The sequence below is a fragment of the Ranitomeya variabilis genome, chromosome 3 (genome assembly GCF_051348905.1).
Source record: "Ranitomeya variabilis isolate aRanVar5 chromosome 3, aRanVar5.hap1, whole genome shotgun sequence".
Classification (NCBI taxonomy): Eukaryota; Metazoa; Chordata; class Amphibia; order Anura; family Dendrobatidae; genus Ranitomeya; species Ranitomeya variabilis.
The window spans coordinates 527,908-549,219 of NC_135234.1; the positions used below are offsets into that span (position 1 = coordinate 527,908).

The 21,312-nt window shown below is 46.1% G+C and overlaps 1 protein-coding gene across 5 annotated transcripts in view; it reads right to left on the bottom strand.

Moving 5' to 3' along the window:
- Positions 1 to 21,312, bottom strand: part of RECQL4 (RecQ like helicase 4) — a 227,312-nt gene that overhangs the window by 99,336 nt on the left and 106,664 nt on the right. For all 5 annotated transcript variants that reach the window (XM_077293510.1, XM_077293509.1, XM_077293511.1 and 2 more), the window contains 3 exons: positions 4,715 to 4,898; positions 4,323 to 4,600; positions 1,311 to 1,448 (listed from right to left, as the gene is read on the bottom strand). In XM_077293510.1, the coding sequence (XP_077149625.1) occupies positions 1,311 to 1,448; positions 4,323 to 4,600; positions 4,715 to 4,898 (600 nt within the window). The remainder of the gene's footprint in view (positions 1 to 1,310; positions 1,449 to 4,322; positions 4,601 to 4,714; positions 4,899 to 21,312) is intronic.

Sequence of the window (21,312 nt, forward strand, 5' to 3'; positions counted from 1 at the left end):
ATTGCTTTCTGCACAGCTCACCCCGCTCAGTCCCATTGCTTTCTGCACAGCTCTCCCCGCTCAGTCCCATTGCTTTCTGCACAGCTCACCCCGCTCAGTCCCATTGCTTTCTGCACAGCTCACCCCGCTCAGTCCCATTGCTTTCTGCACAGCTCACCCCGCTCAGTCCCATTGCTTTCTGCACAGCTCACCCCGCTCAGTCCCACTGGTTTCTGCACAGCTCACCCCGCTCCGTCCCATTGCTTTCTGCACAGCTCACCCCGCTCAGTCCCATTGCTTTCTGCACAGCTCACCCCGCTCCGTCCCATTGCTTTCTGCACAGCTCACCCCACTCAGTCCCATTGCTTTCTGCACAGCTCACCCCGCTCAGTCCCACTGCTTTCTGCACAGCTCACCCCGCTCAGTCCCATTGCTTTCTCCACAGCTCACCCCGCTCAGTCCCATTGCTTTCTGCACAGCTCACCCCGCTCAGTCCCATTGCTTTCTGCACAGCTCACCCCGCTCAGTCCCATTGCTTTCTCCACAGCTCACCCCGCTCAGTCCCATTGCTTTCTGCACAGCTCACCCCGCTGCTTTCTGCACAGCTCACCCCGCTCAGTCCCATTGCTTTCTGCACAGCTCACCCTGCTCCGTCCCATTGCTTTCTGCACAGCTCACTCAAATGTTGGCCGCTTCCTTCACAGCGCACACAAGTGTCAGCAACCCTGCCCAGTGCCCCCGCTCACCCATGTGTCAGCTCACCCTGCTCAGTGCCCCCAATAACTCCAAAGCTCATCCTGCTCAGTGCCCCCGATAACTCCAAAGCTCATCCTGCTCAGTGCCCCCGATAACTCCACAGCTCACCCATGGGTCAGCTCACCCTGCTCAGTGCCCCCGATAACTCCAAAGCTCACCCATGGGTCAGCTCACCCTGCTCAGTGCCCCCGATAACTCCACAGCTCACCCATGGGTCTGCTCACCCTGCTCAGTGCCCCCGATAACTCCACAGCTCACCCATGGGTCAGCTCACCCTGCTCAGTGCCCCCGATAACTCCACAGCTCACCCATGGGTCAGCTCACCCTGCTCAGTGCCCCCGATAACTCCAAAGCTCACCCATGGGTCAGCTCACCCTGCTCAGTGCCCCCGATAACTCCACAGCTCACCCATGGGTCAGCTCACCCTGCTCAGTGCCCCCGATAACTCCACAGCTCACCCATGGGTCAGCTCACCCTGCTCAGTGCCCCCAATAACTCCAAAGCTCACCCATGGGTCAGCTCACTCTGTTGAGTGCCCCCCACTTACTCCGCAGTGAACTTAAGTGTCTCCTTACCCTGCTCAGCACTGCCCGTTTATTCTGCAACTCACGACACCTGCAAGTAGGGAGCACTCTCTGTACAAGCTTCTTCACCGTATAATAATCCACTGAGTCAGAGTACACATGGCGGCGAAGCTCATCCAGATCCTGTGACTGCAGAAAACCATGACACAAGTGTTAGAATCCATCAAACCTACCAACCGACCGCTAAATACCCCCACCTCCATCTCACATATAACCGCACGCCACCCCACAACCCCCACCTTGCCTCTCTTGCACATATAACCACACCCAACAACCCCCACCCCGCCTCACACTCACATACAGTATAACCGCACCCCACAACAACCCCCACCCCGCCTCCCACTCACATATAACCGCACCCCACAACAACCCTCACCCCGCCTCCCACTCACATATAACTGCACCCCACAACAACCCCCACCCTGCCTCCCTCTCAAAAACACCCAACCCCACCCTGCCCCCTCACCTATAACCACACCCAACAACCCCCACCCCGCCTCCCACTCACATATAACCACACCCCACAACAACCCCCACCCTGCCTCCCACTCGCATATAACCACACCCAACAACAACCCTCACCCCGCATCCCACTCACATATAACCACACCCCACAACAACCCCCACCCCGCCTCCCACTCACATATAACCGCACCCCACAACAACCCCCACCCCGCCTCCCACTCACATACAACCGCACCCCACAACAACCCCCACCCTGCCTCTCACTCATATAACCGCACCCCACAACCCCCACCCCGCCTCCCACTCAAATATAACTGCACCCCACAACAACCCCCACCCTGCCTCTCACTCACATATAACCGCACCCCACAACAACCCCCATCCCGCCTCCTCTTACATAACGGCACCCCACAACAACCCCCACCCTGCCTCTCACTCACATATAACTGCACCCCACAACAACCCCCATCCCGTCTCCTCTCACATAACGGCACCCCACAACAACCCCCATCCCGCCTCCCACTCACATATAACCGCACCCCACAACAACCCCCATCCCGCCTCCTCTCACATAACGGCACCCCACAACCCCCACCCCGCCTCTCACTCACATATAACTGCACCCCACAACAACCCCCACCCCGCCTCCCACTCACATATAACCACACCCAACAACAACCCCCGCCCCGCCTCCCACTCACATACAGTATAACCGCACCTCACAACAACCCCCACCCTGCCTCCCACTCACATACAGTATAACCGCACCTCACAACAACCCCCACCCCGCCTCCCACTCACATACAACCGCACCCCACAACAACCCCCACCCTGCCTCTCACTCATATAACCGCACCCCACAACCCCCACCCCGCCTCCCACTCAAATATAACTGCACCCCACAACAACCCCCACCCTGCCTCTCACTCACAAATAACCGCACCCCACAACAACCCCCACCCCGCCTCCCACTCACATATAACCGCACCCCACAACAACCCCCATCCCACCTCCTCTTACATAACGGCACCCCACAACAACCCCCACCCCGCCTCTCACTCACATACAGTATAACCGCACCTCACAACAACCCCCACCCTGCCTCCCACTCACATACAGTATAACCGCACCTCACAACAACCCCCACCCCGCCTCCCACTTACATACAGTATAACCGCACCCCACAACAACCCCCACCCCGCCTCCCACTCACATACAGTATAACAACCCCCACCCCGCCTCCCACTCACATACAGTATAACCGCACCTCACAACAACCCCCACCCCGCCTCCCACTCACATACAGCATAACCGCACCTCACAACAACCCCCACCCCGCCTCCCACTCACATACAGTATAACCGCACCCCACAACAACCCCCACCCCGCCTCCCACTCACATACAGTATAACCGCACCTCACAACAACCCCCACCCCGCCTCCCACTCACATACAGTATAACCGCACCTCACAACCCCCACCCCGCCTCCCACTCACATACAGTATAACCGCACCCCACAACAACCCCCACCCCGCCTCCCACACATATAACCACACCCCACAACAACCCCCACCCCGCCTCCCACTCACATACAGTATAACCGCACCTCATAACAACCCCCACCCCGCCTCCCACTCACATACAGTATAACCGCACCTCACAACAACCCCCACCCCGCCTCCCACTCACATACAGTATAACCGCACCTCACAACAACCCCCACCCCGCCACCCACTCACATACAGTATAACCGCACCTCACAACAACCCCCAGCCCGCCTCCCACTCACATACAGTATAACCGCACCTCACAACAACCCCCACCCTGCCTCCCTCTCAACCCTGACACCTCCAGCCTCGGCTGCAGTCATTGAGGTTATTAATGGTTTTCTGAGGAAAGTTCTGCCGCTGATTGTACAAATCCTCAGGATCCTCTGCTGGCTGCTCTTGTGTACCCACTGACCAATGATGGTCCCGATGGAGACAAGTCCGGAGATGCTGCTGCCACGGGATCAGGTTTAGGCCAGGCAGTAGCTCACAGTAGTACCAGAAACATGCGGCCTGGAGTTGTGGAGAAAAACTGCATTCAGTGGCAGATCCCTCCTCAGAGTACCATTAATAACCTCAGTGATAGTAGCAGAGGCCAGAAGTTCCGGGATTTTTGCATGAGGCTCAGACTCCGGTTGTGACATTTCCATTTTTCATCATTGTATCTACCCAGTGGTTTCCAAAATTGCACGACTTTTCCTTCTTTTAAATGTTGAGGGGGTGTAATTTGGGGTCTTACATTTCACCAGCTTACAATTACACTTGATGCAGCAAATTTATCGCAGTGCTGACGACAGGTGACAAATTTGTTGCATCTATATAACACCTCTTGGTCGTCTTACTTAAGAATAAATTTTACACCAAAATTTTGGCTGACTGTGGAGCAGCAGAATTTTGGAGAAGATGTAACATGTAAAAGAAATACAACCAAATGTGGCCCTTGGCACATGCAGAGGAGTTCTAGTCTGTGTGTACAGGCTCAGCATTCACCTCGTTGTCCAGGAACAGGTGACAGTGGGCATCTCTGCCATCTCGTCCGGCTCTTCCAATCTCTTGGACGTAGCTCTCAAAGTTTTTAGGCATATTGTAGTGAATGATCCCCCGGACATCAGACTTGTCCAATCCCATCCCGAAGGCTACAGTGGCCACAACAATCCGCAGCTGGCCGCTCATAAAGTTGTTCTGCACCCGCCGGCGCTCAGCAGAAGATAAGCCAGCGTGGTAGGAGTCGGCCATCCACTTCAGGGGCCGCCGAATCTTCTTCTTCGCTGTGTAGAAAATTCACCATCACTGCAGTGCTGCATCATGTGACACCCGACAGTCGGACCCCTCTTCCTCCAGAACATCCCCTAAGCCACTTATAGAGGTTCCATATATCTTACCTTGTATCTTCTTCCTGTCCAAGAAGGCATCACCCCGATCGTCCTCTGTTTTAGTCACAGTGACTCCCTGCAGACAAGTGCGAAGCATGGCCGCCAACCGCTGGGTCTCCTCCCGCCGTGTACAATAGACAATTATCGACTCCAAACTTCCAAACCGATTTTCCTTCAAGAGATTGACTAGAGCCTGGAAGAGGATGGAGAAGGAGGAATCATAGAATGTTAGTGTAGGAAGGGACCTCAACGGTCATCATGTCCAACCCCCTGCTCAATTCAAGAGCCACTAAACCATCTTAGACAGATGTCTGTCAAGTCTTTGAAGACTTCCTTTGAAGGAGAACTCACCATCTCTCGTGTCCGCCTGTTCCACTCATTGATCACCCTCACTGTCAAAACGTTTTTTCTAATATCTAATCTGAATCTTCTCAAATTCAGTTTCATTCCATTTCTTCTAGTGTTTCCATGTGCAAATGAGAAGGATAATCCCTCTACATTGTGACAGCCCTTCAGATATTTGTAAACAGCTATTAAGTTTCCTCTAAGGCCATGTTCACACGCTGCGGTTTTTACCGCGGAACCGCCGCGATTTTGATGCTGCGGGTCCGCAGCAGTTTCCATAGCGTTTACATTAACATGTAAACCCTATGGAAACCGCAGTGCACATGCTGCGGGAAAAACCGCGCAGAAACGCAGCGGTTTACAACCCGCAGCATGTCACTTCTTTGTGCAGAATCGCTGCGATTCTGCACCCATAGGAATGCATTGAACCGCTTACTTCCCGCATGGGGCTGTGCCCACGTTGCGGGAAGTAAGCGGATAATGTGCGGGTGGTACCCGGGGTGGAGGAGAGGAGACTCTCCTCCAGGCCCTGGGAACCATAAAATAGTGTAAAAAAAAGAATTAAAATAAAAAATGAAGCTATACTCACCTCTCAGCGCTGCCCGCGGCCGTCCGGTCTCAGTTGCTGTGCCGAACAGGACCTGTGGTGACGTCGCGGTCACATGACAGCGCCGGGGAGATCGCGACGTCAGAGGGTGAGTATAGCCAATTTTTATTATTTTTTACATTGCTATTGATGCTGCATATTGCTGCATATGCAGCATCAATAGTACAGCAGTAATCCCGCAGCGGAAACCGCGGAACAAACCGCGATAAATCTGCAGGGATAACCACAGCGGTTTTGCCCTGCAGATTTTCAATTCCGCTGCGGGATTAACCCGCAGAGGAACCCGCAGCGTGTGAACATGGCCTTAGACTTCTGTTTTGCAAGCTAAACATTCCCAGATCCTTTAACCACTCCTCGTAAGACATACTTTGCAGTCCGTTCACCATCCTGGTCGCTCTTCTCTGAACCTCTCCAGTTTCTCAATGTCTTTTTTAAAATGTGGTGCCCAGAACTGGACACAGTATTCCAGATGAGGCCTGACCAAGGAGGAGTAGAGGGAGAATTACTTCACGTGATCTAGACTCTTTGCTTCTCTTAATACATCCTAGAACTGTGTTTGATTTTTTTGCTGTTGCGTCACACTGTTGACTCATGTGCAGTCTGTGATCTATTGGTATACCCAAATCTTTTTCACAGGTGCTGTTTAGTCCTTTTCTACCCATTCTATAAAAGTAATTTTCATATTTATTGCCCAGATGTAGAATCTTGCATTTCTCTGTTAAATAGTATTCTATTAGTCGCTGTCCATTGTTCAAGCTTATCTAGATCCTTCTCAATCCCTTCTCGGTCATCGTCTGCAAAAAATGATCATTTTTACCTTCAGTTCCCTTATCCAGATCATTTAAAAAAAAAAAAATGTTGAAGGGGCCAGGACAGAGCCTTGTGGTACTCCACTTAAAACACTCTTTCAATTGGATGTGCAAACATTTATGAGTATTCTGAGTACGATCATTGATCCCATTATGAATCCACCTAACCATAGCCTTGTCAATCCCATACTTGGTCATTATTTCAATAAGGATAGTGGATACTTTATCAAATGCTTTGTTGAAGTTGAGATATACTATATCTACTGCATTTCCCTGATCTACCCAGTCAGTGATTCCATCATAGAAGGAAATTAGATTAGTCAGGCATGACTTGTGCTCTGGTTAATTACTGTATTCTTATTCAAGTACTTACATACATGCTGTTTAATAATTTGTTCAAAGATCTTTCCTGTATAGAAGTAAGGCTCACTGGCCTGTAATTTCCTGGCTCCATCTGCTTTCCTTTTTTTGAAGATAGGAACATTTGCTCTTCTCCAATCCACTGGGACGTCTCCTGTTTTCCAGGATTTTTCAAAGATTCTGACTAGTTGTTTGGCAATTTCCTCTGCTAACACTTTCAGTACCATAGGATGTAACTAATCTGGACCAGGAGATTTAAATTCATGTAAATTAGCTAAGTGTTTCCTCACCATCTCTATTTATGGATAGAGTAGATTCTTTTATTCCTTTGATGGCACCGTGAAGATCAGTTGATGTTACATTTGCTTTCTTAGAGAATAAAGATGTAAAATAGGAATTTAAAAGTTCGGCTTCTCAACATCATTTTTGTCCACTTCACCCTTTTCATCCTGTAAATATCCTATACCATTTCTGACTTTTTTTTGCTTTTGACATACTCCCAAATAATTTTTTTTTTACTGCTTTTGGTCTCCCTTACAAGCCTTACTTCATTACTGGCTTACGTCTTCTAACTCTTGCCCTGCATTCCCTGCAAACAGTATTATATTCTTCTTAAGATATGCCCCCTCTTTCCATTTAATATACATTTCCTTTGTCCTTTTTAACAAGTGACTAAGTTTTGTGTTCATCCACCCTGGTCTCTTTTAAAGCTTCCAATTCTTCCTTTTTGGGATGGTTACCAATTGTGCAGTGAGAATTTATTTTTGTAAAATCTTCCATCCTTCTTGGACATTTCTGTCCTTTAGAAAATCCAGCCATTGTACTTTTCCTACCCCCTTTCTGAGGAGTCCATTAAAATCTGCCTCTCTGTCCAACCTTAGAGTCCGAGTCCTCGCTGGTCTTCCTCCTCTTGTAATCCAATATTTGAGGCTAGCATGATCGCTGCCTCATAAATTCCAAGCCACCTTTAGGCCATGTGCACACGTTCAGTATTTTTCGCGTTTTTCGCTATAAAAACGTGATAAAAACGCGAAAAAAACGCTAACATATGCCTCTCATTATTTTCAGTGTATTCCGCATTTTTTGTGCAAATGTAGCCTTTTTTTCCGCTAAAAAATCGCATCGCGGAAAAAAAAGCAACATGTTCATTAAAATGCGGAATTGCAGGGGATTCCGCACACCTGGAAGTGCATTGATCTGCTTACTTCCCGCACGGGGCTGTGCACACCATGCGGGAAGTAAGCAGATTATGTGCGGTTGGTACCCAGGGTGGAGGAGAGGAGACTCTCCTCCACGGACTGGGCACCATATAATTGGTTCAAAAAAAGAATTAAAGTAAAAAATAGTCCTATACTCACCTTCGATGTCTTCCCGCCTCTCCGCTGCATGCTGCAGCTTCGGTTTCTATAGCTGGTGTGCGGTGAAGGACCTGCGATGACGTCACGGTCTTGTGATTGGTCGAGACCGGTCATGTGACCGCGACGTCATGGAAGGTTCTGAACCACACCGGCATCTATAGGAACGGACGCCTGCAGGTGAGTATAACCATTTTTTTTATTACTTTTAAACATTCTATCTTTTACTATAGATGCTGCATAGGCTGCATCTATAGTAAAAAGATGGTCACACTTGTCAAACACTATGTTTGACAAGTGTGACCAACCTGTCAGTCAGTTTTCCAAGCGATGCTACAGATCGCTTGGAAAACTTTAGCATTCTGCAAGCTAATTACGCTTGCAGAATGCTAAAAAAAAACACGAAAAAAACGCAAAAAAAAAAAATGCGGATTTCTTGCAGAAAATTTCCGGTTTTCTTCAGGAAATTTCTGCAAGAAATCCGGACGTGTGCACATACCCTAACAGTACTTCCTCAACCATTTACTCCCTGTTGGTAAAAGTTAAGATTGCAGATACTCTCGTTCTCTCTTCTACCTTTTGAAAGATAATGTTGCCAGCAAGATAAGAATTTTCTTGACTCAGTACCTTTACCTGAGAGATTTTGAAAAAATATCTGGATTGTTAACGTCTCCCACGATCATTATGTTGTACGTTTTTGAGAACAGAGACATCTGATGTAAAAAGAGTTCATTCATATCTTCAGTCTGTCAACGTGGCCTATACCCCTGGACGAAGCATTTCCAAGCAAAACGGGCATTCGGTGTGGTGGATGCCCACATTTTGTCCTAAGGTAATTATCCAAAAGAAGAAAATGTCCAGCTTCACCGAATCCGTGAAAAAAGTTTTCTTTATTCACAAACTTAAACATGGAGGATACAAACGTCAGCACAAACCATATGGGTAAGAATCTCAACGCGTTTCTGAAGACTAAGCTCCCTTAATCATGACATGATCCTCCATGTTTAAGTTTGTGAATAAAGAAATAGCCGGATTACTTACGGTAATGCTCTTTTAATGAGTCCATGACAGCACCCACTGGAGAGATAGGGATCCGCCCCAAGGAACAGGAAACCTACAGAGACATAAAAGGGGGCGGTCCCCCTCTCCTCCTCAGTTTAATTTCAGAGTACCCGGAGGACCGCCAGTGTTAGTCAATCATCACAATGTATCATCAGAATATAAACTTCATAGAAGTAATTACATTGGCTTTTATTAGGGAGGGATGTGACTGGGTGCTGTCATGGACTCATTAAAAGAGCATTACCGTAAGTAATCCGGCTATTTACCCTTCGCCATGACAGCACCCACTGGAGAGATTTCCAGAGACCAACACCTAGGGGGGGACCACCGTGCTGAGGATAGTCCTGCCAAAGTGTAGGTCAGAGTCGGAAGACAGGTCGAGCCTGTAGTGATTATAGAAAGTGGAAGGAGCCAACCAAGTTGCAGCCTTACATATATCTTCGATTGGCACGTTCCCTTTTTCGGCCCAGGAAGAAGCCATGGCTCTGGTGGAGTGTGCTTTGATGCCCTCCGGAGGTTCTTCATTTTTCATGGAATAGGCCAACCGGATAGCGTCTCTTATCCACCTGGATAATGTTGCTCTTGTGACTCCATATCCTTTCTTTTTGCCCTGGAAGGATATGAACAGAGCCCTACTCTGCCTCCAACTACTAGTTTTCTCAATATATTGCAAAACTACTCTCCTGACGTCTAGAGTATGGAATTTTTGTTCTTCAGGAGTAGAGGGGTCTTTAAAGAAAGTAGGAAGATGTATCTCCTGTGACCTGTGGAACTTCCCTGCTACCTTAGGAAGGTATAGGGGGTCCGGTTTTAAGATTAGTCTGTCATGAAATGTGAGAAGGTAAGGTTGATCTATCGACAAGGCCTGAATGTCGCTGACTCTTCTAGCCGATGTTAAGGCTACTAAGAAGGCTGTTTTTATCGACAAGTGTTTTAAAGATGCTGTGTCTATAGGCTCAAACGGAGATTCTGTTAGAGAGTCTAAGACTAGGTTTAGATCCCACGGAGCTACTCTAGGTATGTGGACAGGAGTAACTCGTTCACAGGCCGTGATGAAGCGGGATACCCATTTATTACCAGCAATATTATGGCCATAGAGGGCACCCAGAGCGGACACCTGGACCTTTAGTGTGTTAACTGACAGACCTAACTCTTTCCCTTTCTGCAGAAATTCTAGTACAGATTTTATTGGGACTTCAGAGGGGTTTGAACTAGTATGGAACTGAAGAAACTTCTTCCATACTTTGGTGTAAATTTTTGTTGTAGATGGTTTCCTGCTAAGCAGGAGTGTATCAATTAGGCCCTTTGAAAACCCCCTGGAATTTAATATCTGCCTTTCAAATTCCAGGCCGTCAGGTGGAGGCTGTCCACCTGAGGGTGGAAGAAAGGTCCCTGGGAGAGAAGGTTTGGGATTGAGGGAAGGACCCAAGGATCCGTCACCGACATCGACCGCAGGCACGAGAACCATGGTCTCTTGGGCCAGAATGGCGCTATTAGTATTATCCTGGCCTGCTCTTCCCTGATTTTCCGTATTACTTGTGGAAGCAGAATTATCGGAGGGAAAGCATACGCCAGCTTGAATTGCCATGGTGTTTGAAGAGCATCTAGAATGTCCGGGTGATCTGCACGGGACCGAGATGCGAATTTGTGGACTTGTTTGTTTTGTTTTGTAGCGAACAGGTCTATTTGGGGTTTGCCCCATAACAATGTTATCTTGTGGAAAATGTAAGGATTGAGACACCATTCTCCTTGATGAAGAGTGTGTCGACTTAGGAAGTCCGCTTGTTGATTGTCCTCTCCTTTGATGTGGACTGCCGAGAGGGACAACAGATGCTTTTCGGCCAGGATTAAGGTACTGTTTGCGGAAGACATTAGAGCGTCTGATCTTGTGCCGCCTTGTTTGTTTAAATACGCCACTGTCGTAGTGTTGTCTGAACAGATTCGGACGTGGCTTCCTCGTAGCTGTGGGAGAAATTGACGCAGTGCATAGTTTACCGCATTTAATTCTTTTAGGTTTGATGAATATAAATCTTCATTCTTATCCCAGGTTCCCTGGCAGAATCTATCTCCCATGTGTGCGCCCCACCCGTGGGGACTAGCGTCCGTAGTTATCGTGTGGGATGGTGATATTACCCAAGGGACACCCCCCGCTAGGTTGTCTTTATTTAGCCACCATTCTAAGGAGGATAAGACTTTCTCGGATAAAGTTATTTTCGATTCAAGGTGCCCCAGAAATTTTCTCTGTTCCCGAAGTATCTGATGTTGTAATGTTCGGGTATGAAGTTGTGCCCACTGAACGGCTGGAGTACAGGAGGAGAGGGATCCTAGCAAGGACATTCCTGCTCTCAGGGACATTTGAGGTTTGTGAATGGCCGCCACAACTTTACCCTCTATAAGAGATATTTTTTCTTGGGGAAGTAGACATTTTTGCTTTATGGAATCTAGACTAAATCCCAAAAATGTCTGAAGGGAAAGTGGGGTGAGTCTGGATTTTTTATAGTTGACGATCCAGCCCAGGCTTTCTAAGGACGAGACAGTGTCAGCTAATCGTTCCGCACACTGAAGGGATGAATTTCCTACAACTAAAAAATCATCTAAGTAGGGAATGATTAATGTGTCTCTCTGGCGAAGGTAGGCCATTACTTCTAACATTACCTTCGTGAAGATCCTGGGTGCCGTGGAGAGACCGAAGGGCATGGCTGTATACTGGAAATGATGAATCTCCCCCTCAAGAGTTACTGCCACTCAAGTATTTTTGATACCTACTATGGATAGGGAGATGGTAGTAGGCATCTTTTAAATCAATGCCGCCCATTCTACAATTTGGAAAAAGGAGCTTAATGGCCGATCTAATAGACTCCATTTTAAACGTATAATTTTTAATAAACGTATTGAGTTTTTTAAGATTTATAATTGTTCGAAATGAACCATCGGGTTTAGGGATTAAAAATAACGGAGAGTAGAACCCTTTACCCTCTTGTCCCTTTGGCACCCTAACTAAAACATTTTTAACTATAAGACTTCTAATTTCTAGCTCAAGGGCCTTCTGTTGCACTGGTGAGGAAAGGGCTGTTAAAATAAAGGAATCATGGGGAATTTGGAGGAATTCTATTTTCATTCCTTCCTTAATAATATTTAGCACCCAGGAACTTGACGTGATTTTTCGCCATTGGGGAAAGAAAAATTTTAACCTGCCCCCTACTGGGGTGTCTGGTGTTTCAGAATTTGTTGTCTCTACGGAAGGGGGGGCCTTTGAACATAGTGCCACCCTGTTTTCCCTCTCTTGTGGCCCATCGTGACGATCTTTCATTTTGTGTTCTTTTCCCGAACGGCCTCTTCCTAAAGGTCTTCCTATAGAAAGGAATTGAGGGGTCAGGGAAGGCTTTTTTCCTCTCTTTTGCTTTTTTGAGGATCTCGTCTAATGCTTTCCCAAACAAAAACTCACCCTCACACGGAATAGCGCAGATCTTAGCCTTTGACTGCGTATCCCCCTTCCAGCTCTTCATCCATAACGCACGTCTGGCATTATTAATTAGACCGGCTGACCTTGCTGCAAGGCGAAGAGAGTCAGCTGAAGCATCGGCCATGAATGCTGCTGCACCTCTAATTAGTGGTATCGCATCCCGCAATTTTTGTCTGGAGACCCCCTGTTCGATTTGTTGATCCAGCTGATCAATCCACACAAGCATGGATCTAGCTGTGCACGTGCTGGCAATTGATGGCTTAAATATGCCCGTGGAAGCCTCCCATGATCGTTTCAGTGACGATTCTGCCTTCCGATCTAGAGGATCAGAAAGTAGGCCCGCATCCTCGACTGGTAGGGCTGACTGTTTTGAGGTGGAGGCGACTGCAGCGTCCACCTTAGGGATTTTAGTCCATGAAATTAACTCCTCATCATTAAAGGGGTACTTCCTTTTGGAGGCTGACGGGAGAAAACCTCTCTGGTCCTGTTTCTCCCACTCCCTCTTTATCAGCGCCTTAACCGCAGGAATTACCGGAAAGGCTCTTCTCTTCCTCTCCGCCAACCCTGCAAACATGATGTCTTGTGCAGTTTGGTCGTCTTTTGCATCCTCACAACCTATAGTATTCCTGATGGACTTTACTAGGTTGTCCACCCCATCAAGAGGAAAACAAGCTCGACCCTCAATGTCGGAATGTGTTGAGGAAGAGGATGACGCCTGCGAGGAGTCTGAGTGGATAACGCCTTCCTCCTCGGACTCAGAGCTGGATATAGCCTTTTCTTTCCCGGATTTTTTAGGGGGGGTACTGGCTTGTGAGATGGCCTGTAACTCCTCTCTAATTATGGCCCGTATATCTGTGACCGACATAGATGGACTCTGCATTGTTTCCGCCATACACTGATTGCAGAGTTTTTTGGGGTGGGAATCTGGGAGAGGCTCGTCACATAACGCACATTGCTTGTGCTTAGATTTCTGTCTCTTTTTGGCCTGGGAGAAGAAGACATTTGTGGAAAAAGGGTGTCAGCTTTATAGGCAGAGGGGAAATCACACTCACCCAGTGAAGCTGTACGGTACCGAAATAGGAGGCTGCGACTTTCTGGATCTTGAATCCTTGGTCTCACTCCTGTGGCTGGCATCTGAGGACCTTCTGCTGGCTGGCTCACCTGCTGGGTCCACAGTCTTGCCTGGGGACGACATGTTGCATCGCCTGTGCGTTTGCAACTTCCCCCTTTTTATAGGCCAAGATCCGGTCTCAATCAATTTTTTTTTTTTTTTTTTCTTTCCCCACAGCGGTGTACTGCGCATGCGCGAAACCACGCTTTCCCTCACCGCTGTGTGGGTGACCCGGAAGTGCTCACCGGCCCCGGGGCAGTATGGGGAGGTTTTCCCCACCACCACGCACGCGCGGCCGCCATCTTTGTCCGGCCTGCGCTATGGAGCGGTGTGCCGGCTGCCGCTGCAGCTGTGCCTCAGAACTCGGACCTCATACCTGGCGGTCCGCGTTTGGAGCTCCTTTTAGGGCCGCACATCTGCCGCAATGCCTGTGGAATCGAGCAGCCTCCCGGACCATGCGTTCCATATGCCGGCCAGACGAGGGGGGAGCCGTCTAGCGGAATCTCCCCCGACGCTGCTTCTGGACTGCATCCCCTGCCGTTCTCGCGGACACCGCACAGGCGGATGCGTGTAGCCCAGGTATGCCTGTAGTTCGAAGAATCCAGAGATCCTGTCCCCTGGGAACAGGAAACCTAAACTGAGGAGGAGAGGGGGACCGCCCCCTTTTATGTCTCTGTAGGTTTCCTGTTCCTTGGGGCGGATCCCTATCTCTCCAGTGGGTGCTGTCATGGCGAAGGGTAAAACTTTATTTCACGGATTCGGTGAAGCTGGACATTTTCTTCTTTTGGATTTTGCACGCCTGGACACAGTGGGTCCATGCTCCGGAAACTCGGCTTATGCATCACGTGTGAGCTGGTTTATATTCCTCCTTTCTAAGGTAATTATACCTCTCAGTCCTGATATTAGATAATGGGCTTCTGACTGCATTGAACTATCGTATACCTTTGATACACATTATATATATATATATATATATATATATATATATATATATATATATATATATATATATATATATATATATATATATATATATATATATATATATATACACATACATACACTCACTGGCCACTCTATTAGGTACACCTGTCCAACTTCTTGTTAACACTTAATTTCTAATCAGCCAATCACATGGCGGCAACTCAGTGCATTTAGGCATGTAGACATGGTCAAGACAATCTCCTGCAGTTCAAACCGAGCATCAGTATGGGGAAGAAAGGTGATTTGAGTGCCTTTGAACGTGGCATGGTTGTTGGTGCCAGAAGGGCTGGTCTGAGTATTTCAGAAACTGCTGATCTACTGGGATTTTCACGCACAACCATCTCTAGGGTTTACAGAGAATGGTCCGAAAAAGAAAAAAAATCCAGTGAGCGGCAGTTCTGTGGGCGGAATTGCCTTGTTGATGCCAGAGGTCAGAGGAGAATGGGCAGACTGGTTCGAGCTGATAGAAAGGCAACAGTGACTCAAATCGCCACCCGTTACAACCAAGGTAGGCCTAAGAGCATCTCTGAACGCACAGTGCGTCGAACTTTGAGGCAGATGGGCTACAGCAGCAGAAGACCACACCGGGTACCACTCCTTTCAGCTAAGAACAGGAAACTGAGGCTACAATTTGTACAAGCTCATCAAAATTGGACAGTAGAAGATTGGAAAAACGTTGCTTGGTCTGATGAGTCTCGATTTCTGCTGCGATATTCGGATGGTAGGGTCAGAATTTGGCGTAAACAACATGAAAGCATGGATCCATCCTGCCTTGTATGGAGCATCTTTGGGATGTGCAGCCGACAAATCTGCGGCAACTGTGTGATGCCATCATGTCAATATGGACCAAAATCTCTGAGGAATGCTTCCCGCACCTTGTTGAATCTATGCCACGAAGAATTGAGGCAGTTCTGAAGGCAAAAGGGGGTCCAACCCGTTACTAGCATGGTGTACCTAATAAAGTGGCCGGTGAGTGTATATCAAAAAAAGAAACCTCACTAAACGCACAAAAAAATCAATAATCTATAAAAAATAGACAGAGATAAAGGCGTTCAAAAATAGGACAAAATTAGTCGTTCTACGTCAATAAGCATGAGAACATATACACAATAAGACGTATATAGAACAAAATATAAATTTTATTGTACAGAAAAAAGACAACACACCAAGGTAAAATAGCCACTAGTGTCTGGAAAAAATCAGACTAGATCTGAGTGGCACCACATTGGGTAGGGGGCAAAAATCCAAAATTACAAAAACGAGTAAATGGCAGAAGGTAACAATGTTATACTAGGTAAAAACACCCATATATCTAAAAAAGACAGTCTGAAATAATACATTTAACAAAGAAAATTTTTTTCACCATAGCTGCATCTATATATCTATAGAAAAAGGGTCACAGTATAAAGAGACTAATGATGACAAGACCGCCACATACTGCCAATAAATATCAAGGATACTACCTAATAATAACAAAGATGCATTGATTGTATTAGAAGTAACCTTAGAGGTGGAAATGTTGGCCGTCTCTTGGCCCAAAAAGAGGCCAGATGGATTTGGACTCTCCGTACTATGCATCCAGAAGGCCTTAATGAGTCGTTTTCTTTTGCGCCCTTTATCTGATGTTCTGACCCCGTGCCCTAGGTCTTGTTCTTTCGGCATCTTTCTTTTCTGTGTTTTTTTATTTTTTGTGTATTGTTTTAACTTGGTTTTATCCTTAGGGTTGTATATATGGTTTTATTGCTTTATATTAATAATGTTCTTCTTTGTGTCTCTTAGCATGATCACTCTGACTAATTCTTTGACGGAGTTCCGGCTGTACGTCTCTCTACATCTGGATGTGCGGCCCGTTTCTCCCTGATAAATTCTATTCGATACAGCAAAACCTCATTCCTATAGAAATGGAGTATGTGCAATAAGGGTCCCCTCGTTCTAGGATTGACTGTCTATGTGTGTCCCATTTTACATCGCATCTATTTGTATTGTTGGGTTGTGATTTGTTCTATATATAGTGTTATGTCAGTTTTTTAACATATTTATAGAAGTCTTATCTTTCTGGCCGGAGTTTCACGATGTTGTTTTTATAAATGTTGTCTTTTAGTGTTTTGTGTTCGTTTCACTATTATATCACTTCTATGCACTTTATTCCACGTATTGTGCTCAGGCGTAAATGTTGCCCTTAGCCATATTGTGCACGCTTTCTTTAGCCATAGAATTCATCTTCACATTATCGTGGTATACATTTGTTTACCTACTCACATGCATGCAATACTTGGTAGCATATTCACTTTATCCTCAGTAGTAGGGTATTTATCACATTTATTTATATATTTTTTTAGTGATCAGGTCCTTTTCACAGGCCCACCTTCACGGTTTGCTTCTTGTTTCATTTTTTACCTTTCCCCATATTTTGGCTGGTGCGCATGTGCACTGTATTCCGGGGCGTGTCGCGGACGATGGTGCCAATCGTCGGCGCTGGGTGGCGCCCCGGAGTCTCTCCCCACCCACACTTTTGTGTGTTTGTGTGGGAGGTCCTGGGCGGCTCTCTCCGCTGCGGCGCCCTCGTCCGCCACATCACACCGGTACCATCAGTGCCACATGCGCCGTTCATCTGCCATTGTACCTTTATCTCCTTGAGATGTTTGACTTCTTGGCCATTTGGATTACATGTATTTGAGTCTTATTTTTCTTTTTTTGCCGGTCACATGACTATTTAGAACTACAATGACCGGCATCCTTTGCATGTACTTCCTGCTTCTTCATTTGCGGTCACATGATGTTTTGCCTTTACTATCATTTGTTGACTTAGATGTATATGCGCTGTCGACTTGTTATTTTATCCCTCCCTTGATGAGACTGGTAACCTTATAGTTATTTGGGCTATATCCATTAGTCAGATGACGTATATATCGGGCACATGACCATTTAGAACTACAATTTGTCAGGACTCTGAACATTTTTTACCTTTTGTGCATTACAGCCCTTTTCCAACATGGCGTCTTTGGTCTCATGTGCACTTGTCTTCCTGCTATAAAACTCCACCCCAGCCTTCAGTCTGTGCTAGATTATTCTGCTTTGCATCCAGCTCCTGACTACTCCCTGGCCTTGCACCTGCACCTGCTCCTGTGAACCTGTGTGGTGATCCTGCTACTCTGCTCTGAGTTCCTGCTGCATACACCAGTGTTCAGTAATCCTCCTTCATCTGCTGCTCGTGTTACTTCCATCTGCATTTGCTGGACATGTAAGCTGTTGTTGCTCTGCTTAAACCTGGGATTATCACCCAGGCCTCCCTGGTTGAGCTAAGATATTATTTGAACTGCCTTATAGCATATCTATCTGTGTCTGGACTAAGTCAAGGATCTATTCGTGTCAAGTATCCTCAAGAATAATTGTGCTTCATAGACTTTGTTTGTTTGCATCTACCTCTGAAGTTCCCTATAGACTGCTAAGCTGCGTTTATTATTTGCACCAAGTGTTGTGGACTTGAGTTTCTCTCTGCACCTGCTTGAATCACCGTGTGATAATATAAACTTTACCACTTATAAAACTGTGTCCTGTTGTCTTGTTCCACGCAAAGAGTCTCCTGAATTATCCCTTATAATTATTACACAATTACCAGCATCCTTTGCATGCACTTCCTTTTTCCTTGTTTGCGGTCACGTTGTTTTTTCTTTTGTATCATTGGTCGTTTGGGGTTTATAAGGGACATCTGATTGATGTGATGTCACACCCCCTGACGAAGGCACGCCACTGAAACGCGCGTAGGGGAAGTGGCACCATTATCTGGGTATTGGTAAGGCTACTTTCACACTAGCGTCGGTACGGGGCCGTCGCGCTGCGTCGGCCCGACGCATACTGTGCAAGCGCCGCACAACGGGGGCAGCGGATGCTGTTTTTCCACGCATCCGCTGCCCCATTGTGAGGTGCGGGGAGATGGGGGCGGCATTCCAGCTGCGCATGCGCAGTCAGAAATGGCGGACCGTCGGCACAAAAAAAAGTTACATGTAGCGTTTTTTTGCTGCCGGCGGTCTGCCACAACACAACGCAACCGTCGCACGACGGTTGAGACGTGTGTCAATACGTCGCAATGCGTCGCTAATGTTAGTCTATGGGGAAAAAACGCATCCTGCAGACGACTTTGCAGGATGCGTTTTTTCGCCAAAACGACGCATTGCGACGTATGCAAAAAAACGCTAGTGTGAAAGTAGCCTAAGGCATCTTTGTTATTATGTAGTATCCTTGATATTTATTGGCAGTATGTGGCGGTCTTGTCATCATTAGTCTCTTTATACTGTGATCCTTTTTCTAATATATACAGTCATATGAAAAAGTTTGGGCACCCCTATTAATCTTAAGCTTAATGTTTTATAAAAATTGTTTATTTTGCAACAGCTATTTCAGTTTCATATATCTAATAACTGTTGGACACAGTAATGTTTCTGCCTTGAAAAGAGGTTTATTGTACTAACAGAAAATGTGCAATCTGCATTCAAACAAAATTTGACAGGTGCATAAGTATGGGCACCCTTATCATTTTCTTGTTTTAAATACTCCTACCTACTTTTTACTGACTTACTAAAGCACTTTTTTTGGTTTTGTATCCTCATTGAGCTTTGAACTTCATAGCTAGGTGTATGCAATCATGAGAAAAGCTACCTAAAGTGGCCACTTGCAAGTTGTTTTCCTGTTTGAATCTCCTCTGAAGAGTGGCATCATGTGCTCCTCAAAACAACTGTCAAATGATCTGAAAACAAAGATTATTCAACATAGTTGTTCAGGGGAAGGATACAAAAAGCTGTCTCAGAGGTTTAACCTGTCAATTTCCACTGTGAGGATCATAGTAAGGAAATGGAAGACCACAGGTACAGTTCTTGTTAAGGCCAGAAGTGGCAGGCCAAGAAAAACATCAGAAAGGCAGAGAAGAAGAATGGTGAGATCAGTCAAGGACAATCCTCAGACCACCTCCAGAGAGCTGCAGCATCAACTTGCTGCAGATGGTGTCACTGTGCATCGGTCAACTATACAACGCACTGTGTTTTTTTGCCGCCATGCATAACGCCTTTTTGTATGACCAAACAACTCAATCTTGGTTTCATGAGTCCACAGGACCTTCTTCCAAAAAGAAATTGGCTTCTCCAAATGTGCTTTTGCATACCTCAGCCGACTCTGTTTGTGGCGTGCTTGCAGAAATGGCTTCTTTCGCATCACTCTCCCATACAGCTTCTCCTTGTGCAAAGTGCGTTGTATAGTTGACCGATGCACAGTGACACCATCTGCAGCAAGTTGACGCTGCAGCTCTCTGGAGGTGGTCTGAGGATTGTCCTTCACTGATCTCACCATTCTTCTTCTCTGCCTTTCTGATGGTTTTCTTGGCCTGCCACTTCTGGCCTTAACAAGAACTGTACCTGTGTTCTTCCATTTCCTTACTATGTTCCTCACAGTGGAAATTGACAGGTTAAATCTCTGAGACAGCTTTTTGTATCCTTCCCCTGAACAACTATGTTGAATAATCTTTGTTTTCAGATCATTTGACAGTTGTTTTGAGGAGCCCATGATGCCACTCTTCGGAGGAGATTCAAACAGGAGAACAACTTGCAAGTGGCCACTTTAAGTAGCTTTTCTCATGATTGCATACACCTGGCTATGAAGTTCAAAGCTCAATGAGGTTACAAACCCCAAAAAAAGTGCTTTAGTAAGTCAGTAAAAAGTAGGTAGGAGTATTGAAAACAAGAAAATGATAAGGGTGCCCATACTTATGCACCTGTCAAATTTTGTTTGAATGCAGATTGCACATTTTCTGTTAGCACAATAAACCTCATTTCAAGGCAGAAACATTACTGTGTCCAACAGTTATTAGATATATGAAACTGAAATAGCTGTTGCAAAAAAAAAAAATGTTATAAAACATTAAGCTTAAGATTAATAGGGGTGCCCAAACTTTTTCATATGACTGTAGATGCAGCTATGGTGAAAAAAAAAAATTCTTTGTTAAATGTATTATTTCAGACTGTCTTTTTTGGATATATGGGTGTTTTTTACCTAATATAACATTGTTACCTTCTGCCATTTACTCGTTTTTGTAATTTTGGATTTTTGCCCCCTACCCAATGTGGTGCCACTCAGATCTAGTCTGATTTTTTCCAGACACTAGTGGCTATTTTTATCTTGGTGTATTGTCTTTTTTCTGTACAATAAAATTTATATTTTGTTCTATATACGTCTTATTGTGTATATGTTCATATATATATATAGATAGATAGATAGATAGATAGATAGATAGATAGATAGATATAATATGTGTATCTACAATTATATGTTTACATTACAGGGCTTAATACAAGATGATAAGTGTCTTTACCTGGAATCTGTGACTTCTATTTTTCTTATTATGACCGTTACTTAGATGTGTATATTGGACTGATCTAGTATTTATAGTATTTATACTTAAAGTATCTATGGTAATACTCTCTTGTATGTGAGGTTTATACCAGAACTATTTACCGTATTTTCC